This window comes from Dreissena polymorpha, chromosome 2 (assembly GCF_020536995.1).
Source record: "Dreissena polymorpha isolate Duluth1 chromosome 2, UMN_Dpol_1.0, whole genome shotgun sequence".
NCBI lineage: Eukaryota > Metazoa > Mollusca > Bivalvia > Myida > Dreissenidae > Dreissena > Dreissena polymorpha.
The window spans coordinates 6479514-6503141 of record NC_068356.1 but is presented as its reverse complement, the minus strand read 5'-3'; the positions used below and the strand labels follow the sequence as shown (position 1 = coordinate 6503141).

The 23628-nt window shown below is 33.5% G+C and overlaps 1 protein-coding gene across 1 annotated transcript in view; it reads left to right on the top strand.

The window, feature by feature from the left end:
* LOC127865543 (uncharacterized) overlaps positions 1-23628 on the top strand; it is a 44023-nt gene extending 20395 nt beyond the window's left edge. Inside the window, exons 6-10 of the mRNA XM_052405387.1 lie at positions 9275-9748; positions 12868-13097; positions 14873-15049; positions 15433-15630; positions 22888-23628. Of these exons, the coding sequence (XP_052261347.1) occupies positions 9275-9748; positions 12868-13097; positions 14873-15049; positions 15433-15630; positions 22888-23077 (1269 nt within the window). The 3' untranslated portion in view covers positions 23078-23628. The remainder of the gene's footprint in view (positions 1-9274; positions 9749-12867; positions 13098-14872; positions 15050-15432; positions 15631-22887) is intronic.

Sequence of the window (23628 nt, the reverse complement as noted above, 5' to 3'; positions counted from 1 at the left end):
ACTACAAACAGTGCTTTAATAAAAATATTCCGGCCTCGTTTTTGTATGGCTTATACAATGTGTTGTTTTGTTTTGCACAGTCGTCTACATGTTTTCAAAATTCGGCGCATATATTTTACAGCCGAACTACACTGATACGTACTGTTTTGCTTGTATTGGTGTGATATATAAATTTGATAATGAATTTAAATTTAAATCAAGGTAAATAACTAATTAATTGTAACGTAATTCACTTTTAATTTCCGGTATGCCTCATTTTACAGAAAACAACTCGTATGAAAAACAAAGCAAAGCGACAAAATATATAAATGTATATTGAGTATGTTAGCACACTTCCTAACGGCAGGTGTTATTTTACCCGGGTATGGTGGAATATAGCAGTCGGACTGTCTACCCGTCCGTCCGTCAGTATGTCTGTCCGTCGGTCCAGCATAAGTTGTTTTTGTCCTGAATGCCTTTAGATATTTTCCAGATTTTTGTATGTGAGTCAACCTTCATGACTAATAGATAAAGTTCGAGTTTTGTTCCAGTCCATTGATTTTTTAAAAAGTTAGAGGCCTTGGACAAGAAAGGCTAAGTTAGTTTTGTAATGAACATAATCCGTTAAAACTGATCTACGCAGTAATAAACCTTGCCATTCTTGAATCAGGTTGTGTATTACTCGCTCATTACCACGGAGTGTATGTTGACTTGTTTGTACTTAATACCAATTTGTAACGTTTATATTTAGAGTTCAGTTTTAAAAATTACATCTTGCTTAGGAGAATAGAATTCTGTATACGATAGAAAAAAAAATTGTTTAAAAACGAAAGTAATTAAGGAATGAAGGCGGGAAAAAGTAGCGCGCGTTCCTAACGCACTGAACTGATGCTACGGTCTTGGCGATTATGCTTTTGTTTAGAAACCGGCCATTGAATTTCCTTTGCCATATTATTATATTTTTATGGAAAATATTGTAGTATTTTGTTCACGAAACATATCAATAAAGCTTATTATAAATGAATCTTAATCAATTAACGATTTCATCTCTTGTTTATAACACAGAAAGGGTGTTAAATTTATGATGAAACAGCGTATATAGCGGACCCTCTCGATATTATTCGGCTTTGCATGCATACTTGAAATAAAATTGGTGTCAAAAACATTCATCGTTTGCTGTTTATTATCAACAAGGTAATTATGTATAATTATTTGAAATGTTATTTACCTTAAATTATCAATTTATTAAAGATTCTTGAAAATCACGGTCGGTGTTACGCGGGTCATTTCGTATTTTGACATCAGGGCATCATGTCCAACTATTCAAAATCAGATTTTTTTCACCGGGACGATGACGGCTTAGATTTAGACAAGAAGACAGATAGTTTGTTCAGACTTATAAAACAGTACATCGTCTTCAACTCAAATAAATAAATTATTTTTAGACGAATTGTTAGGTGATTACACATATAGCAGCGATGATTCTGAGAATGTTGCCATGTTTCTTATCCGTGTAATCTAGAGTCCATGGTTTTAGCATTTTTATCGCGGTGTTCAATAAAAGATATCTCAATAATCTTGTTTATTGATAGATCTGTGGTTTTATTGCCCCTGTGTTCAGCACAAACCAATTATCTCGTTATGATCAGATACTGTGCCGACCAATACTAAATAACACTATGGTGTCATACGCCACAGCAGGGACCTATACTTGTATATTGGTCCCTAACCACAGGTGGCAATGTCTGGTCAGTTTACACTTTTTATGATACCTCCATGTCTTCTCGTGGTATAAGTGGTCATTTCTTGGAGTAATGTAACGCCAAATACTCAAGTTTGCGTTTATAAGATATGTAGCGTATTGAAAACATTTATAGTCATCTGCCCATACAGATTGCCATAAACTAAAATAAATAATAAATAATATAAATAAACTAAATACTGTATAGATGTCAGCCAGCTTAATCATAATAATTATAAGTGCTTAATACCTATACATGTACATTTTAAACATTTAAAAAATCTAATACTTAACATTTAACGTATTTAGCGGGTACCGGTAAAAAACTCCGTAATTTCGTAGTCCTATAAAGAGTGTATGGTAGTGTACGGAACAACATAATTAAAAACAGCATTCTCATTTGACCACAACGGGGTTAAATAATCTTTCCGAAAAATACAAATAATACAGAGTTTTAATTTAGAATTCTATATATTTATAACTCTGTTAACTTATAACTATATTTCAATATACATGCATAGTCAGTTGACCGTGATTTTCAAGAATCTTTAAATAATTTTAATTAATTGATAATTGATAATTTATGGTTAATAACATTTCATATAATTTTACATAAATACCTTTTTGATAATCAACAACAAACGATGGATGTTTTGACACCCATTATATTTGAAGTATGCAAAGCCGAAAAATATCAAGAGGGTCCGCTATATACGCTGTTTCATCATAAATTTAACACCCTTTCTGTGTTATAATCAAGAGCTGAAATCGTTAATTTATTAAGCTTCATTAATACTTAGCTTTATTGATATGTCTCTAGAACAAAATATTTCAATATATTTCATAAAAAATATAATAATCATGGCAAAGGAAATTCAATGGCCGGTATCTAAACAAAAGCATAATCGCCAAGACCTTAGCATCAGTTCAGTGCGTTAGGAACGCGCGCTACTTTTTCCCGCCTTCATTCCTTACTTGTTTTCATTTTTAAACCATTTTTTTCTCTATCATTTACATAATTCAATTCTCCTAAGCAAGATGTTATTTTTAAAACTGAACTCCAAATATAAACGCTACAAATCGGTATTAAGTACGAACATGTCAATCGTAAATCTAGATGCTAAAACTCCAAAACGGTACGATATTTGCAAAAGTTAAAGTTATACCTCGCCGGGCTGCCGAAATCAGAGGAAAAACTTAATACATATTTATATATCTGAAAACTACGTTACGTAAGCTTTCTAATGATAAATAAATTGTCAAAATCGGTCAAGAAATGAAACTATAATTTAACAAAATACGTGAGTTGGTACATCAAATTTATAACCTCGGCGCTTCGATAAAAGATCGTTAGTTACGACACGGTCACGTGACTTAGACACAACAAGATATTTGGCGTAACGGTCCCGTTTCTTATCCGTGTAATCTAGAGTCCGTGCTCATTACATACGAAAGAAAAAAACTACATATTTAATTTTCAGGATTTAAATATACCCCTAAAAACCCAAATCATCTAAACGTTTCTTAACACAGGACACCCAGTTAGAGCGACCTAGTTTACAATCTTCTAAAGCTTTAAAATTAAAAATGGTAATAATTGCATTATCTCTTCGCAAAATCTTACACCAATAAGATACAATTCTCGTATACCTTGACATATATAAAGAGAAGCGCCACAAGTCGCTAGCTAGCTAGCTAGAATATACACCTACAGATGAAGCTGATTTACTTACATTTAATATAGACTTACACAATGTTTAATGCACACGTTCTATATCTTAGACGTGGTAAAACCCCATCCTTTTGACGCATAATTAAGTATAGAACCTAAACAGCATCGAACAATTCACACGTCTCTGGGTTGAATAGGATTTTTAAATAATTATGTTACAAATTATTTAAATCTTTTAAAGATTTACCAATAATGAACTAATTATTTGTAGCCAATTCCCAGCATATTTTAAAACAAATTCAAGTCGGGATAATTCATTTGATCACCACTTGTATTGGTTCAATTTTATACAGCAATCGTTCGTCCTCACATTGGGCATCACGTTTTCTGAAAACCAGTGTTTTCGAACTACGGACTTCAAGAATCCACGTAGCCTATTGCAATAAATGGCTAAATTATGTGTGTTAGAAATTTTTGCCATAAATCACCATATCATCTGCAAACAAATAAAATCAGCAAAACAATAGCATACACTAAATGACAGCATTTGCATTTAATATTTTGCAAAAAACAACACAATTTCTTAGTCCTTTAAAAATAGAGACACTTAAGCAAAGGGGAAACAACCTCCACTTGTCTAAAGACACTAGAATATTCGACACATTCGGAATGACAATTAGAGCAAAATCAAACTTGTTGCAGATTATAAACAAATTTATGTACCTGTTTTTGCATTTAAGTTAATCACACTCATTATGTGATTATCATGTCAGAAAATCTCCTATAGAGATTATTAATGTCTTATGGTATCATCGCATTAAATTCATTTACATCTAGAAATCAATTTATGTATCTTTATGTCCGCGTTTTTTATTCAGATTGACTGAATTTTCATGCACCAAGTATCATTAACATATGAAAATATTAGCAGCAGAATGTATTTGACTATTTATTTCATACACCTGTCGGTGCCAATCTCCAAATTTTATATTGTAATTATGAGTGTTGTGAAAGTTTGTTCATGTTTAAGTTTAAATGCATACTTTACAAACATATAGTTGATCCGATAGTAACAAACATAATACATGTATTACTGAACAATTTCACACACACACGCACGCACGCACGCACGCACGCACGCACGCACGCACGCACGCACGCACACACACACACACACACACACACACACACACACACGCGCGCGCGCGCGCGCCCCCCGCCCCCACACACACACTATATTTTGACACAATTGTGTACATTTATTTTCGATTTAGTATGAACGTTTTTGATATGGCATTTGTCTTCAACATATATATTATAAAATACATTTATGTAGACCATTGTTTGGGGCTAGCGACTTAAGTTGTGTAGGAATTGGTCATAAAATCCTTTCTAAGGCCATTCTCCCCCATCTTTTATGAATTCTCGCCCACCTTGTATTCATTCTCCCCCCACACACGCACGTTATTTAATAAGGGCAGTTGTCATTTACTTGAAAACGTACTGTACATAGACTTTGTACTGGTAAACAAGCTAACCGAAGACAAGTGGTAATAGGTGAACTGACCGTCGTTTGTAAACCAGCTAACCCAAGACAAGTGGTGTTAGGTGAACGGACAGCCGTTTGTAAACCAGCTTACCTAAGACAAGTGGTAATAGGTGAACTGACCGCCGTTTGTAAACCAGCTAACCCAAGACACGTGGTAATAGGTGAACTGACAGCCGTTGGTAAACCAGCTAAGACAAGTGGTAATCGGTGAACTGACCTTCGTTGGTAAGCCAGCTAACCCAAGACAAGTGGTAATAGGTGAACAGGTGAACTGACAGCCGTTGGTAAACCAGCTAACCCAAGACAAGTGGTAATAGGTGAACTGATAGCCGTTGGCAAACCAGTTAACCCAAGACAAGTGGTAATAGGTGAACGAACAGCCGTTTGTAAACCAGCTAACCCAAGACAAGTGGTAATAGGTGAACTGACCGCCGTTTGTAAACCAGCTAACCCAAGACAAGTGGTAATAGGTGAACTGACAGCCGTTGGTAAACCAGCTAACCCAAGACAAGTGGCAATAGGTGAACAGGTGAACTGACAGCCGTTGGTAAACCAGCTAACCCAAGACAAGTGGTAATAGGTGAACTGATAGCCGTTTGTAAACCAGCTAACCCAAGACAAGTGGTAATAGGTGAACTGACAGCCGTTGGTTAACCAGCTAACCCAAGACAAGTGGTAATAGATGAACTGACAGCCGTTGGTAAACCAGCTAACCCATGACCAGTGGTAATAGGTGAACTGACAGCCGTTTGTAAACCAGCTAACCCAAGACAAGTGGTAATAGATGAACTGACATCCGTTGGTAAACCAGCTAACCCAAGACAAGTGGTAATAGGTGAACTGACAGCCGTTGGTAACCCAGCTAACCCAAGAAAAGTGGTAATAGGAGAACCGATAGCCGTTGGTAAGCTAGCTAACCCAAGACAAGTGGTAATAGGTGAACTGACCGCCGTTTGTAAACCAGCTAACCCAAGAAAAGTGGTAATAGGTAAACTGACAGCCGTTGGTAAGCTAGCTAACCCAAGACAAGTGGTAATAAGTGAACTGACAGGCGTTGGTAAACTAGCTTACCCAAGACAAGTGGTAATATGTGAACTGACAGCCGTTGGTAAACCAGCTAACCCAAGACAAGTGGTAATACGAGAACTGACAGCCGTTGGTAAACCAGCTTACCCAAGACAAGTGGTAATAGGTAAACTGACAGCCGTTAGTAAACCAGCTAACCCAAGACAAGTGGAAATAGGTGAACTGACCGCCGTTGGTAAACCAGCTAACCTAAGACAAGTGGTAATATAACAACTGACAGCCGTTGGTAAGCAAGCTAACTCAAGACAATGGTATGGGTGAACTGACAGCCGTTGGTAAACCAGCTAACCCAAGACAAGTGTTAATAGTTGAACTGACCGCCTTTGGTACACCAGCTAACCAAAGACAAGTGGTAATAGGTGAATGACAGCCGTTGGAAAACCAGCTAACCCAAGACAAGTGGTAATAGGTTAACTGACAGCCGTGATATGACTGTAAGATTGTTGAAAACGGCAAACAGCAAACTAATAAAATAACATAAGTTAGGAAAAGATCTTGTACAAAAGTAATTTCATAGCTAAGAAAATATAGAAAGTATGTTTCTTTTTATTTGTTGTTATTGTTCTTGTAATTGTTTGGAATAAGAGCAAATCTGATAAGAAAATTTCAACGTTCTTGTCTGAGTAGCATTCTAAAACCGTGCGTTTTTGTATTATGTATTTGACTGATGTTTATTACTGTTACAAGTAATTGTATATATAAATATAATAAAATTTAAATATCTGTTCATTAAAATGATATTTTGGGTGATTTTCTTTCTAAATGCGTTGCATTCTCAAAAATAGCTGTCACATACATGCAAAATGTATGGTCAATTAAAACTGAAGTTCATGAATATACATATTATCTTCTCTTGTTATAATTTACCATTTTCAAATCATTTCCAAATAAATTAATATGAATAGCTGTCATGTTTTATCATTTTCAGTATACATAAATATCTTTAATGTTGTTTGAATAAATATACATTTATGTTAGAAAAAGGTCTTAAACATTTGAATTTGCAAATTAAACATAAACATATTTATGCCATATATTAACAAATGCAACAAAAGCATTATTCGAATTGTTTGATTTTTTTGTTGTTTACTTATTGAAGCCTCTGTATATGTTTGTTTGTTTTGATTTTTAGTGCTATCGTTTTTCTACGTTTTACATTCTCTATCTCTACAAGATGCAATTTGTATTGATAGCCAAGCTTCTTTTGGTATCATTTTGCTTTGAACAGCAAGTATTTCATGGAACAACAAGGCATGTAAATCTTAAGGAACTACACTGCATTCAATCAATATGATACTTATGTGAAATAAAATTCAAAGTAACATGACATTACAGCAGACCCATGCTCTGGTAATGTTGTCAGAGTGAGAACAGGAACTCATTAACAAACTCAAAGGAACACAAATTGAGGAGCCTGCTTTTGAACTTACACTTGTATGTTGTTTAGATCGCCATCTAGATTTGTTATAAATGATTTTCAAATTTCTATAACAATAGCCACTACATTTTCTATCTTTCGAGAAAAAAACCCAGAAATAGTGTATAAATGATCCATTTGGCCCTTTATGCACACATCTAGTTCATTCAATATATGTTCAAGACCTTTTGAGGATATTGCAGGATTCCGATCTAAGTTGTCAAGTATAAATGCAACAATAAAACATACCTTTTTCTGATGAACAAACGGAAATAGTATGCCTATTTCCCATTTGACCCTCTATCAATATAGCATTTTATAAATCAAGGTTAAATACTTTGTATCACAGGATCCAGACTTTTAAGAAAGAAAGCCGGACATGGTACACTAGGGATTGTATAGTCCCCTCCTGTGAAATCGGTAAGGACTAAGTACTGAACGAATAGAAAAGTGACTGCACAATCTAAAAAATAGTTAAATACAAACTTAGTTTTGGTTAATAAATAAACATATCAAAATTATATGATCATCAAAGAGTTGTGTGAAATATTATAGGTCCTAATGGTTTGTATTCTACCAAACCAAGCTATAAACTGACGCGTGAGTGATGTCAAATGTAAAAACTGGATGATCAGCACGGATGTGATCCATTTTGGACTCGGAACATTCATAGCATTAGACATGTGTTAACAGTTACTATATAATTCTATGTGTAAGCTTTGTTGACTTCAGCCTTCAGCTGTTTTCTTTGATTTTTGTTAACATTAATATTCGAGATCTGTTTTTGAGCACCTTTAACTTAAGTTTACCGTATCCGCTCAAACACGCTCAAGCCTCGTTCACAACCGGGTTGCGGCAACCATAACGTCGAGCATGCGACCAGAATAGATTTAATTTTCGAAATAGAAACGGCCCCTAGACAATCAAGCACATAAGAGCACACTTCAGTAAAAGACAACAACGTACCAATAACATGGGGTGGGGGGGGGGACGTACTTGCGTCCATACTGCAATCAACCATCAACAAGCACACACAATACTATAGTGTTGGTTACTAAACTTGGCTTTGCCGTTGCGGTTTCGGTGCGATAAACGCAACTGTGCCACAAAACAGAAACTGACACAATACCAGATCTGTACGAAACATTATGACACTAGTATTCGTGTGTTTGTTTGGCAAAATACACTTTGTGTTACGCGGCGAGTGTTAATTCCGCATATCGCGCGAAACATTACGAAGGCCGTGCGCCGACTTTTCATTTACGTCACAGTAGAAAGATGATGAAAGAGAAGCGTGTAGGACATTCGCATGCCAGTTGCAGCTAAGGTCTGCTAACAATCATTACCCGCGAGACGCCCAGTGACCCCCCGTTACCCGTAAGGTGGCCGCACAAAACCCATATGAATTACACGTGGTTTTACAAAACGCGCGAATTTGGCTAGAGGTCTTAAACTCGTTCGTTTGCATGGTCTGGCATGGTGTCCTTGGAATAGTTTTCGAAGGCATACATAGCTATACTTTCGTATTGAATTATTTCTGTTAAGAGGATCATGGTTGTTTAACATCAAGTTCCGTGAGCTATTGTTTTTTTATATACAGAAAGCTATTTGATGCATGAGAGAAGTAATGTGATCAAGCTACAAGGAAGTTTATGTCTGAGTTGTAACATAAACTCGAAAATTTACGAAATGGTAAATGTGTAATGACTGAATAAATAATAAATGATCATTTACAAAAATGCTGCAATTTACTTAAACTGTTATTGGAAAGTAAAAATTAATGTTTAAAAATAATGTGTATACATTCGCCTTCCAATAGGAAAGTTTTAGAGGAATTATCGAGTTATCAAACTGAAAATGGCAGAGCCATATATGGATGTGCAGATGTCTGGATTATCATTACACTCAAGATACGATAATGGAAAAAATAAGGCTAATTATACACACGATTCAGCGCCTTCACCCAGTTCAAGTGCATCTGATGGCCTTGAACTAGATTATTACTATTGTGATATTTCAAAGTCAGAGGTCAACGAGCTATTGATGGGGAAACCTGATGGATCTTTTCTAGTTCGGGATGCCTCAACACCTGGCGATTACACCCTGACACTAAAAAAAGGCGGTGCAAATAAGTTGATAAAGATTTATAATTATGTAGGAAAGTTTGGGTTTTCAGATCCGTATGAATTTGATTCTTTGAAGGATTTAATTGATTATCACAAAGTGAATTCTCTCCAATTATATAATCCCTTGCTGGATATAAAACTGCTTTATCCAGTTATCAGGGAAGTCAAAAGGGATTCCGTAAGTATCTCGATCAAACTTCGGTAACACACACCAGATTGTGTTTTTTTTGCCCGATATGCAACAACACATAATGCCTTATATACAATAAAAAGAAATGTTAAGTTAATTCTCGTGTCAGAATAGTTGATACTTGATTGATTTACAGTATACATGTATTTGGGATCTGCGGCTAAAACGGTGTTAGGATCGGATAATATGGAGCATTTTACCATAAACTGCCAAAAACAAAAAAGCTGATACTACTCTATTATAATTTCTTTTATTGACATTTCATATTGAAGACAATTCTTTTTACGCAATATTTTATTATGCTCTTAAATATATCATATGCAATGGAATTCTCATTTTTGATCCCTCGTCATGACTCGATCAGTCAATGGTTGTCCAGCGTCGTCTGTCATACATCGTGCATGTGTCGTGTGTCGTACATGTGTTGTGTGTTGTCAACGATTTGATTCAAACAACGTATCCCTCTCAACGGCATTTGACAATCCTTCTTCATAGAATTCTGGGCTGCTGCCTTAGTAGGGCACCAAAGCTAAAACTAAAGTTCAAACGGAGAACTTGAATATATATGAACTTGAATATAACGGTCCTCTTCCAAGTTTGTTCAATTAAAAAATATGTTTTCCTAAACAAATCGTCGCTTGATTGCTATAGTGCTCTAACTACCATTTTCATGTTTTGGAGAAAAACGCATGTAAAGGTTTAACCTTTATTTTCTCACTTTATTTATGCACGTATGTGGAAAAAAATATACCGGAGCAAACGGAGAATATGAATATCATTAAATATTAACTTAAGTAAATTATATGTTAATGTTATTTGCAATTTTATTTATGCAGAAAGAGTATTCTGGTTAAAAAAAAACGTTAATGCTGAACTGCTCTATCGGGACATAGAGCATTTTATAGGTTACGGATCTGGACATTTATTCATTGAACGTCATGGAGATGGATTATTACAGTTCTTAAATGAAACAAAGTCACGTGGTGTAAATTCTGGCTATTGATATGCTAATCTGAGCGTGAATTCTAGTTTGCTCTAAGTCCCGAAGATGGTGAAGTACAGCATTCATCCGATTACGTCATATTAAAGATATCGTTCTCACGAACACAGCAATATAAAAAACTCATTTTTGAAAAAAAATGGAGATAGAGCACTATAGCAATTGAGCGACGAAATGTATATAGCGACAAATTGAAAAACTTGTCTTCTGAATCAGAGAGGCCAAACGTTTTCATTTTGTGATGTAACATTCAAGTGTGTTCAGATCATTCCCCTGAGGTCAGCATTTTTCAAGCCCTGGGGTTAGTCTGTTTGCATTATGTGTATTTCTGGTGAAAACTGAACAAAAAGTTCCCTCTAAAAACCCATTAACCAGAGCTATGAATGTGATTGTTATTTTTTCATTTGCAGATACTCAACAAGATTTATTCGACAATCTGTGAAAATGCCTCATTCAGTTTAAAGTGATAATAACCTATGCACTTAGGGTTTCTTCTTACGTACTTCACATGCTAAGGTGGACATGTCAGATATGGTAGATTCAAACTTGAATGGCTTTAAATATATTTTGCAGATGTTTAGGTGTACTTTTACGTTCGCATTAAGCTCAAAAGGTATTCAGAAAAGACTACTCATTGAACCTGTTGTAATATTATTTTTTTACGAGTTAAGTAATTGTTCGCAATCAGGTTATATGTTTAACAAAAACGCTTTCTCATTTGCCAAGAAATATTTAGTTATAACTGTTCTTTAGACAGTTTTATAATCCATATCACTAAGTTCTAAAAAGTTCCGCTAATCTTTCATTGCACTCACTGAACAATTCTAAGAAGCCTTCCAAACGTTAATTGACACGGACACACTTCATATAACACAATTGTTGTTTTCTGTTGGGTAAAGGAAATACACGGTACCATTCAAAAACATTCAGTTAATTAAGTGGTCCTTTACAGCTCAATGTGGTGTTGGTAACTTGTGTAAACACTAGTTGGTCTTGCTTCTATGTATATTTAAAGACTCGCCTCTTTAACTCAACACGTTTTCATCTGGTTGTAATCAAGTATTATGAATATGCAAACCTCCAAAAACAATGTGACGTTTGTAACACCCACTTCCCTAAGGTTAAGGTCGCACCTAGAGGTCAAAGATACAATTTTTCCATAAACAGTTCAACAATTGCTATCTAAGCTATAACTTTGCTATGTATTGATCTATTAAAAAAACTGGTACCATGCAAATACTCATAAGAAAATTTGACACATTTAAAACTCATCTTACTACCTCGAAGGTTTAGGTACCACTTAAAATCAAAGGGTGAATGTTTGCCTAACCGAAACGATAACTTGTTCATTCATCCTGCTATTTTAAAATAACTTTCCACGAATGGCCACCATTAGGAAACAGTATGTCTGATGCAATGCCTGTTTGTCGACCTCAAAGAATAAGGTCACACTTAGATGTCAAAGATCAAATTAGGTAATAACGCAGCTTATCCGGATTGTAACTTTGCCATACAAAATTCAATTTGAAAATAACTTAAAATGAATGACCACCATTATGTGACGAAGTGTACGGTTAACACACGTCTCATTTCCTCACAGATCAGGGTCTTATCGTAAGGTTTTAATTAAGTCAAATTGCTTGTTTTTGACATATGTGAACTTTTGAGATCAAATTGGAATGCGAGGGCATCCATGTTCTTTGGTCAAGTGTCAAATAAGGGGATGACATAGTTTTCAAGACTGATATTTCAACATTAAACATATAACAGATGATTTCCAAAACCCGGCTTGTAAAGCAAACATGTTTTTAACTCAAAGGACGCCCAGCATTACTTGTCGGAATCCGATTGCTGCTTTTGTATTCTAGGAAAAAAGTTTACTTTTCCTTGTTATATAACAAGTTTACTTTTGCTTGTTGTATATGCCGTAAAGCTTGCCTTCTTCACAAAATGTACCTTAATATTAGCCTGGCACTAACATAGTGTGCATCAAATTTTGGGTACAAACTGAATACATATTACATATTTGCCAGAATTTTTGAGACAACAAATATTAATCAAGCATTTGTAACACTATAAATTATTCCTTTTTGTTTTTTGTTTTCAGTTTGGAGATGACACAAAACGAAAACAAGACTACAGGGAACTAGTGGACAAACTCCGTTGTGAGGAAATGGAACTTGGGAACATGTATGACAAGCAGGAGATTTGTTTGCGCGACCTCAGAGAGAACACAAAGCTTCTTGAAGCTCTGGAAACGACAGTCGCCGTATATACACAGCAGGTTGAGCGACATCGCGAGTTCCATGGGGATGTAGCAGCAGGCGATCTTTACAAGTATGGCATCGTAAACAAGTTTCTCAGTATTCTTAATATACATTTCGATTAATTTAATCATACTGATATAGTAGAAGATCAGTCTATACAACGATCATTCAAAATAACGATCAAAACAGAAACTTGGTGATACGCAATATCATATAGCATGAAATTGCTCCTCTTAATTGTGACGTTGCGTTTGAACTGTGTCTTATCATTAAAACTCGTTTTTGAGAACTGTTTTCAAGACATACTCAGATTTTTTAGGGAACTGATATCTCTCGACTTAACTACAAGTGTATAAACTATTTTAGTGATTTCACTTAATGCATACTTTGTTCATATTTCATTACAATTCCTCTACGATGGATCGATATGCTTATTTGTTGCAAAATATGAACCCTTAAGGATTTCTCTTTAATTTATCGATATTCTACTTGATTGATATTTCTTAGTCCAAGATAACTTCCATGCAAAACTTTGACATGGTACTATGCATGTCTTCCACAACAACCTATCTGCTCTTTTGATATTTAGGAAACCACTTCCACAATAATTGCTTTTTCCAATAAACCAAACCTACTTCTTTGCTCTGTTGATATTTCAGAGTCCACGACAATTTATCTGCCATGTTGATATTTAGGAGTCTACAATATCTTCTCTTCTGTGTTGATTGTTCAAAGTCCACTACAATATCTCTAGTCGGTTTATATGTTCCAGTCCAATTCAACTTCTTTGCTATATTGATATTTTTGAGTCCGCAACTTTTCTGCTCAGGTGATAATTTACAGTCCACTACAACTTCTCGGTTTTGTTGATATTTCTAAGTCCACTACAACGCTCTGCTCTGTTGGTATTTCAGAGATCACAACAATTTCTCAACTCTGTTGATAATTAAAAATCCACAATAACTGCTCTGCTCTGTTTTGATAAGTTGGTATTTCAGAGATCACAACAATTTCTCAGCTCTGTTGATAATTAAAAATCCACATAAGTGCTCTGCTCTGTTTTGCTCTGTTTGTATTTCAGAGTTTACAAAACTTTTCTGCTCTGTTGATATTTTAGAGTCTACAACGACTTCCCTGCTCTGTTTATAATTCATATTCCATAACAACTTCTCCTCTCAATTGATTATTCATAATTGACATCTCTGCTCTGTTTATATTTGCCATGCTCTATTGATAATTGCGTTGATAGTCCACACCAATTTCTCTGCTCTGTTGATTTTTCATAATCCACTTCAATTTTTCTACTCTGTCGATATTTATTAGTCCACAACATCTTTTCTGCTCTGTTGATAATTCAGAGTTCACAACAAATTATATGCTCTGAAAATAGTTTACATTTCACAATAACTTCTCTTTTCTGTTGATACTACGTATTCAACAACAACTTATATTCTTTTTTAATAGTTCAAAGCCCACTAAAACTTATTTTTTCTGTTTATATTTCTTTGCCCACAAGATGTCACAGCTCTGTTGATATTTCTTCTCTCTGGGTTGTGGATTTTTCAAAGTCAACAACAACTTCTCTGCTTCTACGCCATAGTCCACTTCAACGTCTCTGCCTTGGTGATATTTCAAAGTCCATAGCAATTTCTCCGCTCTGAATATAGAACAACTTCTCTGCGCTGTTGATATTTTAGAATCTACAACACTCCACCGTGCTGTTGATATATCAGAATATACAACAACTTCTCTGCTCGGTTGATATTTAAGAGTCCACAACAATTCCTCTACTCTGTTGAAATTTTAGAGTCCACAAAAAATTCATCTGCTCTGTTGAAATTTCAGAGTCCTAAATAATAACACCGCTCTTTTGGACAGAAAGCGAGAGATTTGCGAGTACAAGAACCAAGTGGACCTACTACACAAGCAGATTTTACAAGAGAACAGGATAATAACTTTGAAAATCAAGGATCAAAAGAAAAATGTTTTAAATCTGTTAACGGAAAAAATGCGCAAACAAAGGTTTAATAGCTAGTTGTACATAATAAAAAGCATTTACTTCAAACAATAAAGTCCATATGCATGGAGTAAATACACTGAGATTATTCTTCATGGGTGAATATAAGTTAAATGATTACAATGCTAACGTTTAATTATGTTATTTGCAAATTGTACACAGCATAGTAGTAATAGGAAATCTGCTAAGAACATGTTTACAAGTCTGAGTTTCTCCTCTCCTTCATATTAAGCTTATTTGCTAAGTATATATATAGAAAAAAACATGAATATAACAAACATTTCATTGAAATTTGCAATATATTTAAAATAGCCATATATTTTATACTGGGCCTTTTAAGTATACGAATTGACTCTTCACAATTATCAATCATTTTTTCTTCTGCCAGATATCTGGTAAAGACTGGGTTGTTGCCTCATTCCGTGGAGGAGACATGGTATGTTGAATGTACCCGGGACGAGGCTGAGAAACTTCTGAAGCACCCAGACCCAATGGACCCTCACTACGGGCAATTGTGTGACTCTGGAACATTCTTGGTCAGGAAAGGGGTGAAAAATGGCACGGATTGCTATGCCATTTCAATTGTGTAAGTAGCCATGCATGCGCAAATACTTGTCATGGCATTCGATTGTGATAGCTTTGCAAAGTTTTATATTGTAGTGTGTTGAGTAAACAACGAGGTTAAATTAAATAAACAACTTATGAATATTTTAGAGGCCATTTGTGTGGCCCACTCTTCATTAAACTTAGGCAGAACAATTGTTCCAATGATATATTATTTGAAACTTGGTGTTATGGGATTAAAAATAACAGGTCACGTTGTCTTAGTAAAGAAAAAATGAAAAAACACCAAAGAGGCCAAATTATCGTACAATCTTTATGGAACTTGGTCTGTAATTATTTCCCAATTATATCATGGTCGACCTTGAAACTTGGTAATGTGGGGTCAAACGCTAGGTTTAATTTGTTTAATTATAAAACAAACTTGTGATCACTCCAAGTAATTTGTGTTCCCTCTGTTAATAAGATGCTATCAAAACATTTGTCTTAACAAGATAATCTGCCGAGATATCATTGAAAAAAATATATCTGACACACATTCATGAAGATTTGGAAATTAATGTGACTTAAGAGTGTTAAGTAGGTAAATGTTGACGATGAACAATGTATGACACGTGCCTGTCAAAAAGCTTACAAAATCTCACCATATCATGTTGTGCTCAGGTAAGCTTAAACGTTTAATACAAAAATAACAAGAATTCTGCATACAGAATAGAATTTTTAAGTTGTATACGACAAGTATTAATTGATTAATTGTATGCCGATGAGAATATTAATCATTATCATAAATGGAATATATTCTACATTTTAATTATAGCTAAATATTCACACCATGTTACAATGGTACACAAAATAATGACTAAATACTTTTACTAGCATGCCTTTGTTTTTAATTTGTGCCGTTTTATTGTTTGTATGGTTAACTTTAATTACTTTTCTCATGAAATGTGCTAGGTTAAGGGATAATCAGTTATATTGTTTAGTGTTTTCCTTTGTCTTCTTACAAGTATCACATTTACATAGGTGCAAACACCAAAATACTAATTAACTGTAAGATATATATTCGTAAAAGTAAACATATTAACCTGTTGCTAATTTATACTGTAGCTAATGTATTTATTTTCTTCTTTACATCACTGTACAGTTGTTGTGTTTTTAAACAGTGTATAAATATTTACAAACTGTATAGGATATTAAAATATGTGTTATAGAAATAATGCTCACACGATTAACAGTAAAGCTGATACACCATACTACGCCGCATTTTTCCATTTAAACACATTTCGCTTTCGTTCTATGTTTAGATGTAAGTAAAATGCCAAATACCATTATTTAAGTAAATCAATGGCCCCTTTAGCATAAAAAATACGTGTGGAAGGGGTAATTATGGACCAATTGTAGATAGCACACAAACAAAGAAATACTATTGTTCATTTTTAAAATGTCCATTATAATTTGTTGATGCTATAATTACAGATAATTATCTTCCTGCCATGTGCCATGTGGCCAACCAACCTTTGTACTGAATACACACAAAACAAATGTATATATGTAGTTAGATTTGTTTCCTTTTTTATTGTTGCATACGATGACACATCTTGACTTATTTATTGCATCTCTTGTCCATTAGTAAAATATATAGTTTACAATTGCTTTCAGAACTGCATGTTTATATATTTATAAATGTTATAAAATGTGTTACATATATTTTAGCTCAATGTTATTGCAGTGTCGTATTGTTGTAACCTAAATGAATTCTGTTAAAATTGCCTCCCTAAACTGCCGCGGCCTCTACTGTAATAAGATAATAATAGACGTTTTAAATGTCCTTAAAGAAAAAGATTATCATATTTACTGTCTACAAGACACTCGCTGGCCAAAGGAATTGGAAAAAAGCAGTTTACTCTGAATGGGTCGGAGGGGTGTTTGTAAGCAATGGAAAATCAAATGCAGAGGCTGTGCAATTTTAAAGTGATATTATGGGCATCTAACAGTTTATAGGTGTCTATCGCAACCGTTGTTTATGTTTGGTGTTTTCACCTCATATACACTTATATATATATACATATACACTTATATTTGTTAATGCAGCATCAACATACTAAAACAATAACCCGGAAAGAGAAAAAAATGCACTTGAATATCAACCGTACTTGACAACTGATCATGCATGTACGATGTGAACCTAAATTTAGTTTTAGTGCAGATTCGTTCATACGACACAAAGACACAATTTTGTTTTATGGATCATTTCGGCTTAGTGAACTGGGTGAGTCACGTAAGATATCGAATATAAAATATATTTTTTATAAACAACCGGTAGCAAGATGAGTTGCAGATAATTGGTCAGTAACCACATTATAACTAACTCGTTTGACCTGTTAATTCTGTTCAGCTGAATTCAACAGTGAAAAATGCCCATAATAGGAAAAATATGTCAATCAAAAAAGTTAATCAAGTAAAAATTGATGATAACGGAAATCTGCTAGCTATAAATATTTCCGTTGGTGAAATAAAAATTACATTAACTACTGTTTATGGTCCAAATATAGATTGTCCAAAAATTTATAATGATATGTTTAATATTGATGAATTTGGAAATGATGAAAATATATTATGTGGCGATTTTAATTTGGTAATGGATAGCAGCTTGGATTATTGTAATTTTATATCCCATAACAACAATTTAAAATCAAGAAATGTTATTTAACAAGAAATTACAAACAGGAAAATGCATTAAAATACGAAACGTTTTACATGGCAACGCACAAATCCTTTACAACAAGCAAGACTATACTTTTTTTCTTATAATTCCATGTTTGCTCAACTCGTTAAACGCATCAAATATAAAATCAAGTATTAAATCTGATCATTCAATTATTGATATATCCCTCGAATTAAATAAAATTGAACATGGTAAAGGTCTGTGGAAATTTAACAACTCTCTTCTACATGACATCGAATTTCTAAACTGTGTAAATAATGTAATACATGTAGATGAAATAAGAAAACAATATTGTTTGCCAGTCTTTAACTTAGATAATATTCAGTCCATTAATAACAGTGATATATATTTTACTGTTAATGACCAACTGTTTTTAGAAACGTTTTTAATGGAAATTATAGGGAAAACTATTTCGTATTCAAGTCATAGAAATAAATTAAACACTACATATGAACACAAGCTGTTAGTGAAAATTGAAAACCTTGAAAAAATCTTGATGAGTCAAATAAAGAACAACTTAACAATTTAATTATGGAACTAAATTTTGTAAGAGATATAAAAGTTAAAGGACATATTATAAGGTCAAAAAGTAAAAGAACAGGGTGAGAAAACAACTAACTTCTTTTGCTCATTAGAAAAACACCACTATACTAACAAAAACATACCATTTATCCAAAAAGAAGATGGGACAACTCTATACAATCAATCAGATATTCTTAAAGAAACTTCAGATTTCTATAGAACACTATATGCAAAAGTAGAAGAACAACCAAATCAGATCCTTAACGATTAACAAGATATACATTTTAATATACTATATGCAACGCAATCAATAACTCTCGAAGGCCTTTTGACATTTGATGCAATAACCATAACTCAGAAAAATATGAAAAACGATAAAAGCCCTGGTTCAGGTGGATTTACAACAATTTTTAAAAAGTCTTTTGGAATAAAATAGGAATGTTTGTATTACGAAGCCTTAACTTTGCATACACTAATAACGCTTTTTCAGTTACACAAAAGCAGGGGATTATTACATGTATTCCTTAAGACACTTTCTAAGAAATTGAAGGCCTATCACTCTGCTAAATACCGTTTATAAAATAGCATTTGGGTCAATTGCGAATCGATTAAAACCATGCTTACAAACAATTACATCGAAAGACCAAACTGGCTTTGTTTCAGGCCAATACATAGGATGAAACACACGTCTCTTAAATGATGTAATGAATTACACCAAAAATAAAATAAATACCTGGACTAACTATGATGATAGATTTCGAAACAGTATTTGATTCATTGTCTTTTGATTGTATCGAACAAACCTTAAACTTGTTTAACTTCGGACAAAGCTTTAAAGGTTGGATTTCGATTTTTTTATTTTTGTCTGAAAGTTTTTCAATTGGCCGCGGCTGTAGACAGGGAGGCCCCATTTCGCCATATATCTTTATACTATGTGCAGAACTCCTCGCAATTAAGATCAAACATTGTAAAGATATAAAAGGCATTACGGTTAACGGCATAGAATATAAGATATCACAGTTTGCTGATGACACTTCTTTGTTACTAGACGGTTCTGAACTTTCTCTTAATTCTGCTTTAAAATGCTCCATGACCTTTGCACTATTTTCTGGTTTAAAGGTTAATTTTGATAAGACACATGTTATCTGGATCGGAGCGCTAAAATATAGTACTCGGTCCATCAGGACAAAATATAAACTCACGTGGGGTGCGACCAGATTTAAATTATTAGGTATTATTTTCGATGTTGATCTTAAACTTTTGTCTAAATTAAATTTTTCTGAAAAAATCACCAAAGCAAATACTGTTATTAATCAATGGAAAAAAAAAACAAAAAAACTTACTCCTATTGGTAGAATTACCGTAACCAAATCACTAATTTTAGCATTGTTTACGCACTGCTTATTATTAATTATATTTGGCCTGTCTGTCTGTCAGTCTGTCATTCATTCATTCATTCATTCATTTGTGTGTCCCAAAACTTAAACCTTGGTTAAAGTTTTGCAATAACTTTTGCATTATTGAAGATAGCAACTTGATACTTGCATGTGTATCTCATGGAACTGCACATTTTGAGTGGTGAAACGTCAAGGTCATCCTTCAAGGTCAAATATATGGCATCAAAGCGGCGCAATAGGGGGCATTGTGTTTCTGACAAACACATCTCTTGTTTTCAATATACCCACTCCAAAAATAGCGTCCTAGATAAATTAAATAAATTGTTGTTTGATTTTGTTTGGGAAAACAAACCTTATAAAATTAAAAGTTCAACACTTATTCAAAGCTATGACAAGGGTGGACTTCAGATGCTAGATATTTATGCATACTGTAAAAACATTAAGCAGTCTTGGCTGAGAAAATTGTATTCGTGTAGCGAAAGTAAATGTATTATTCTTATACGATCTATTAAACTTTTTAATACCGGAATACAGTATACTGTAAACATTATATTAAAAATCAATTTTGGAGAGAAGTATTCTCCTGTTATGAACAGCTTTTAGAATCTGTAAACATGCATGATGTAGACAATATTCTTAAAATGCCTCAGTTTTATAATGAAAACATTAAAATAGGTAATGAACCATTCTTTTTGAAAAAATTGAACGACAGAGGTATACGATTTGTGAGGGATATAGCCATCGATTCAAAATCCTTTTTGAATAAAACACAAATAGAAATGATCACTGGAAAAGCCATAAACTTTATCCTCTATGAAGGACTAGTAAAATCAGTCAAAACACTGTTCAATAAATTTAATCTACATTTTTTATAAAAACGATGTGCAAATATCTGGTCCATCTCAGTCATGCTATTCAAAATTCATTGTGTGCCATGAAAGCAAAGACAAGTCGATTTATAACAAACTTATTAGACGGGATGTTGAGCCTATATGTAAAAGCAAATGGACCGACTTTGTAATTGCAGACGAAGAATGGAAACATATTTTTAGAACAGTATTCAGCATAACAAGGGACAGTTACATAGAATGGTTTCAAGTTAGAATTATTTATAATATTCTAGGTATAAACTCTTTTATGTTCAAAATGAAATTGTTTAAAAAATAGCATCTGTAACTTTTGTAAACAATGCGAAGAAACTCTCATGCACCTCTTTTGGAACTGCCAAAAATTAAAGAGCTTAATTAAAAAAAATAAACGAAAAATTGTTCACTAAATGGCTTTCAAATTGTATATCGGAAATAGACTGCAAAATATTTATGTTAGGTAGTACCAAACCAGAAAAACTAAGTCTTAACATGTTATGTCTTGAAGTGAAAAGAAACATTTTTAAATGTAGAAAATATCATTGTATTCCAAATTACGAAGGTCTTTCACACAGTTTAGCCTTCTCCTACAAAATATAGAAGTCACATCGTGGTCACTGATAAGAATTTTTTATGGACCAAATTTACTTATATAGACAAGAAAGCATAATGTTAGTTTTTTTAATGCAATACATATTATAAATCTTATATATTCCAATTCAGGTCGATGTAACTCTAACTTTTTAAGAAAAACTCACCGTATGCACTCTATCTTATTTTTGTTTATTTTCTATTAATTCTTTTTCAATGTATACACGTTGTTTGTGTATATACTCTTTTAAGTACTCAAAAAAATATGTTCTTATACACTATATTAACGTCCTTTTATTACATGTTTTGTATATTCTTCTTAGACAATAACAGTGGAATTCCGAAGAAAATTCGCAATATACTATATATAATTGCATGTTCATATTGTATTATTTGTGTATATGATTCTTTCTACATTTGTCATAATGCATTTTTCATGTATATGTGATTGATATATTGAAATACAAAGTTTATAAATTGAAAAAAAAAGAATTCTGCATAAAATAATCTAGACCGTTCAAAAGCATTATGGGCAGCTGGTCTAGTTGACATGTATTGCAGAATTCCCTTAGTCATCTATGTTATTTTATAAATAACATTTAAACAGATCGTCAGTACCCTTGATTTGCGAAGAAACTTACGAGTGTACAATACTAATAACAACACGTTCAACCGCAAAGAAATTTTTCACGTTTTAACAATTGATAAAAGATAACTTGTGTTAAATCAGAACAGTATTAATGTTTTATCAGTCTTATGAAACTTCTCAAACAACTGTTTCCATTGGATCGTTATCTTAACTTGTTAGAATGATGCAACCCATTCAATATCAGAAACAGGATCCCTATTATGTGCAAAATTTAATTGTCATACTAATGTGTTATATTTTTAAGTCAATGTAATGTCTGTGGAGGATTGAAGTCAAAACTAATGCATGTATACGTAAGTCAATTCAATACACGTACTTTATATATATATATAAGGGGTTTTGCCTTTAGGGGACATTATTGACTGCGTTTAAAAAAAAAACATACACATTTATTTTACTGTATTGTTTCCTATTAATTGTGGAACAAATGAGAATAGTAAGACACAGTTGCCATATTATATTCAAATGAAAACACAAAAGGTCAAAATGATTGTCGTGCGTTTTCTTCTCATGGATAATGTTGTCATTTCAGTGCTGATGGGAAGATATTGCATAGCAAGATATACTTCGATGAGAAACATGGGTATGGGCTATCTGCGCAGGATTTATCACATCCATCGCTTACAGATCTGGTCCTTCATTGCGAACAGGCGTCTGTAGTGAAATTACCTCTATTGTTTCCTTATAAAAGCATGGAAAGCTTTAAATGGTATTTTTATTGATGATTGTTGCAATTCTGTATGCGATCAGATGTGTTTGGTCTGGTTTCCAAATCATTGTTAGTTTTACATTAATTAAAGATATTGTGCTAAAAACACTTAAAGTTACCTACTCTATTTGTTTAACTAATTGTTATTTTATGTAGTTTATATCATGAACTCATAATTTAAAGAATAACACAAATGGTGTGTCAAACAAGGGTGGTCACCATCAAATCGTTTTTTTTAAAGTTTTTATAAAAGCCATGGTGAATATGCTTATGTAAACAGACTCATATTTTGCCCCATCATCTCAGTACAATCCAACATTTCCAAATTAAAGGGGCCTTTTCACGTTTTGGTAAATTGACAAAGTTTAACAAAATATTGTTTCGGATTCGCTTTAGTTTCGTTGTATTTATGATATTTGTGAGAAAACAGTAATACTGAACATTTACCATGCTCTAAAATATGCATTAGATGCATCTTTTGACGATTTAAAAAGCTGAAAATTAAAAAGCGTTGCAACGCGAAACGATTGAATAATTTGGAGAGTTCTGTTGTTGTCGTTATAT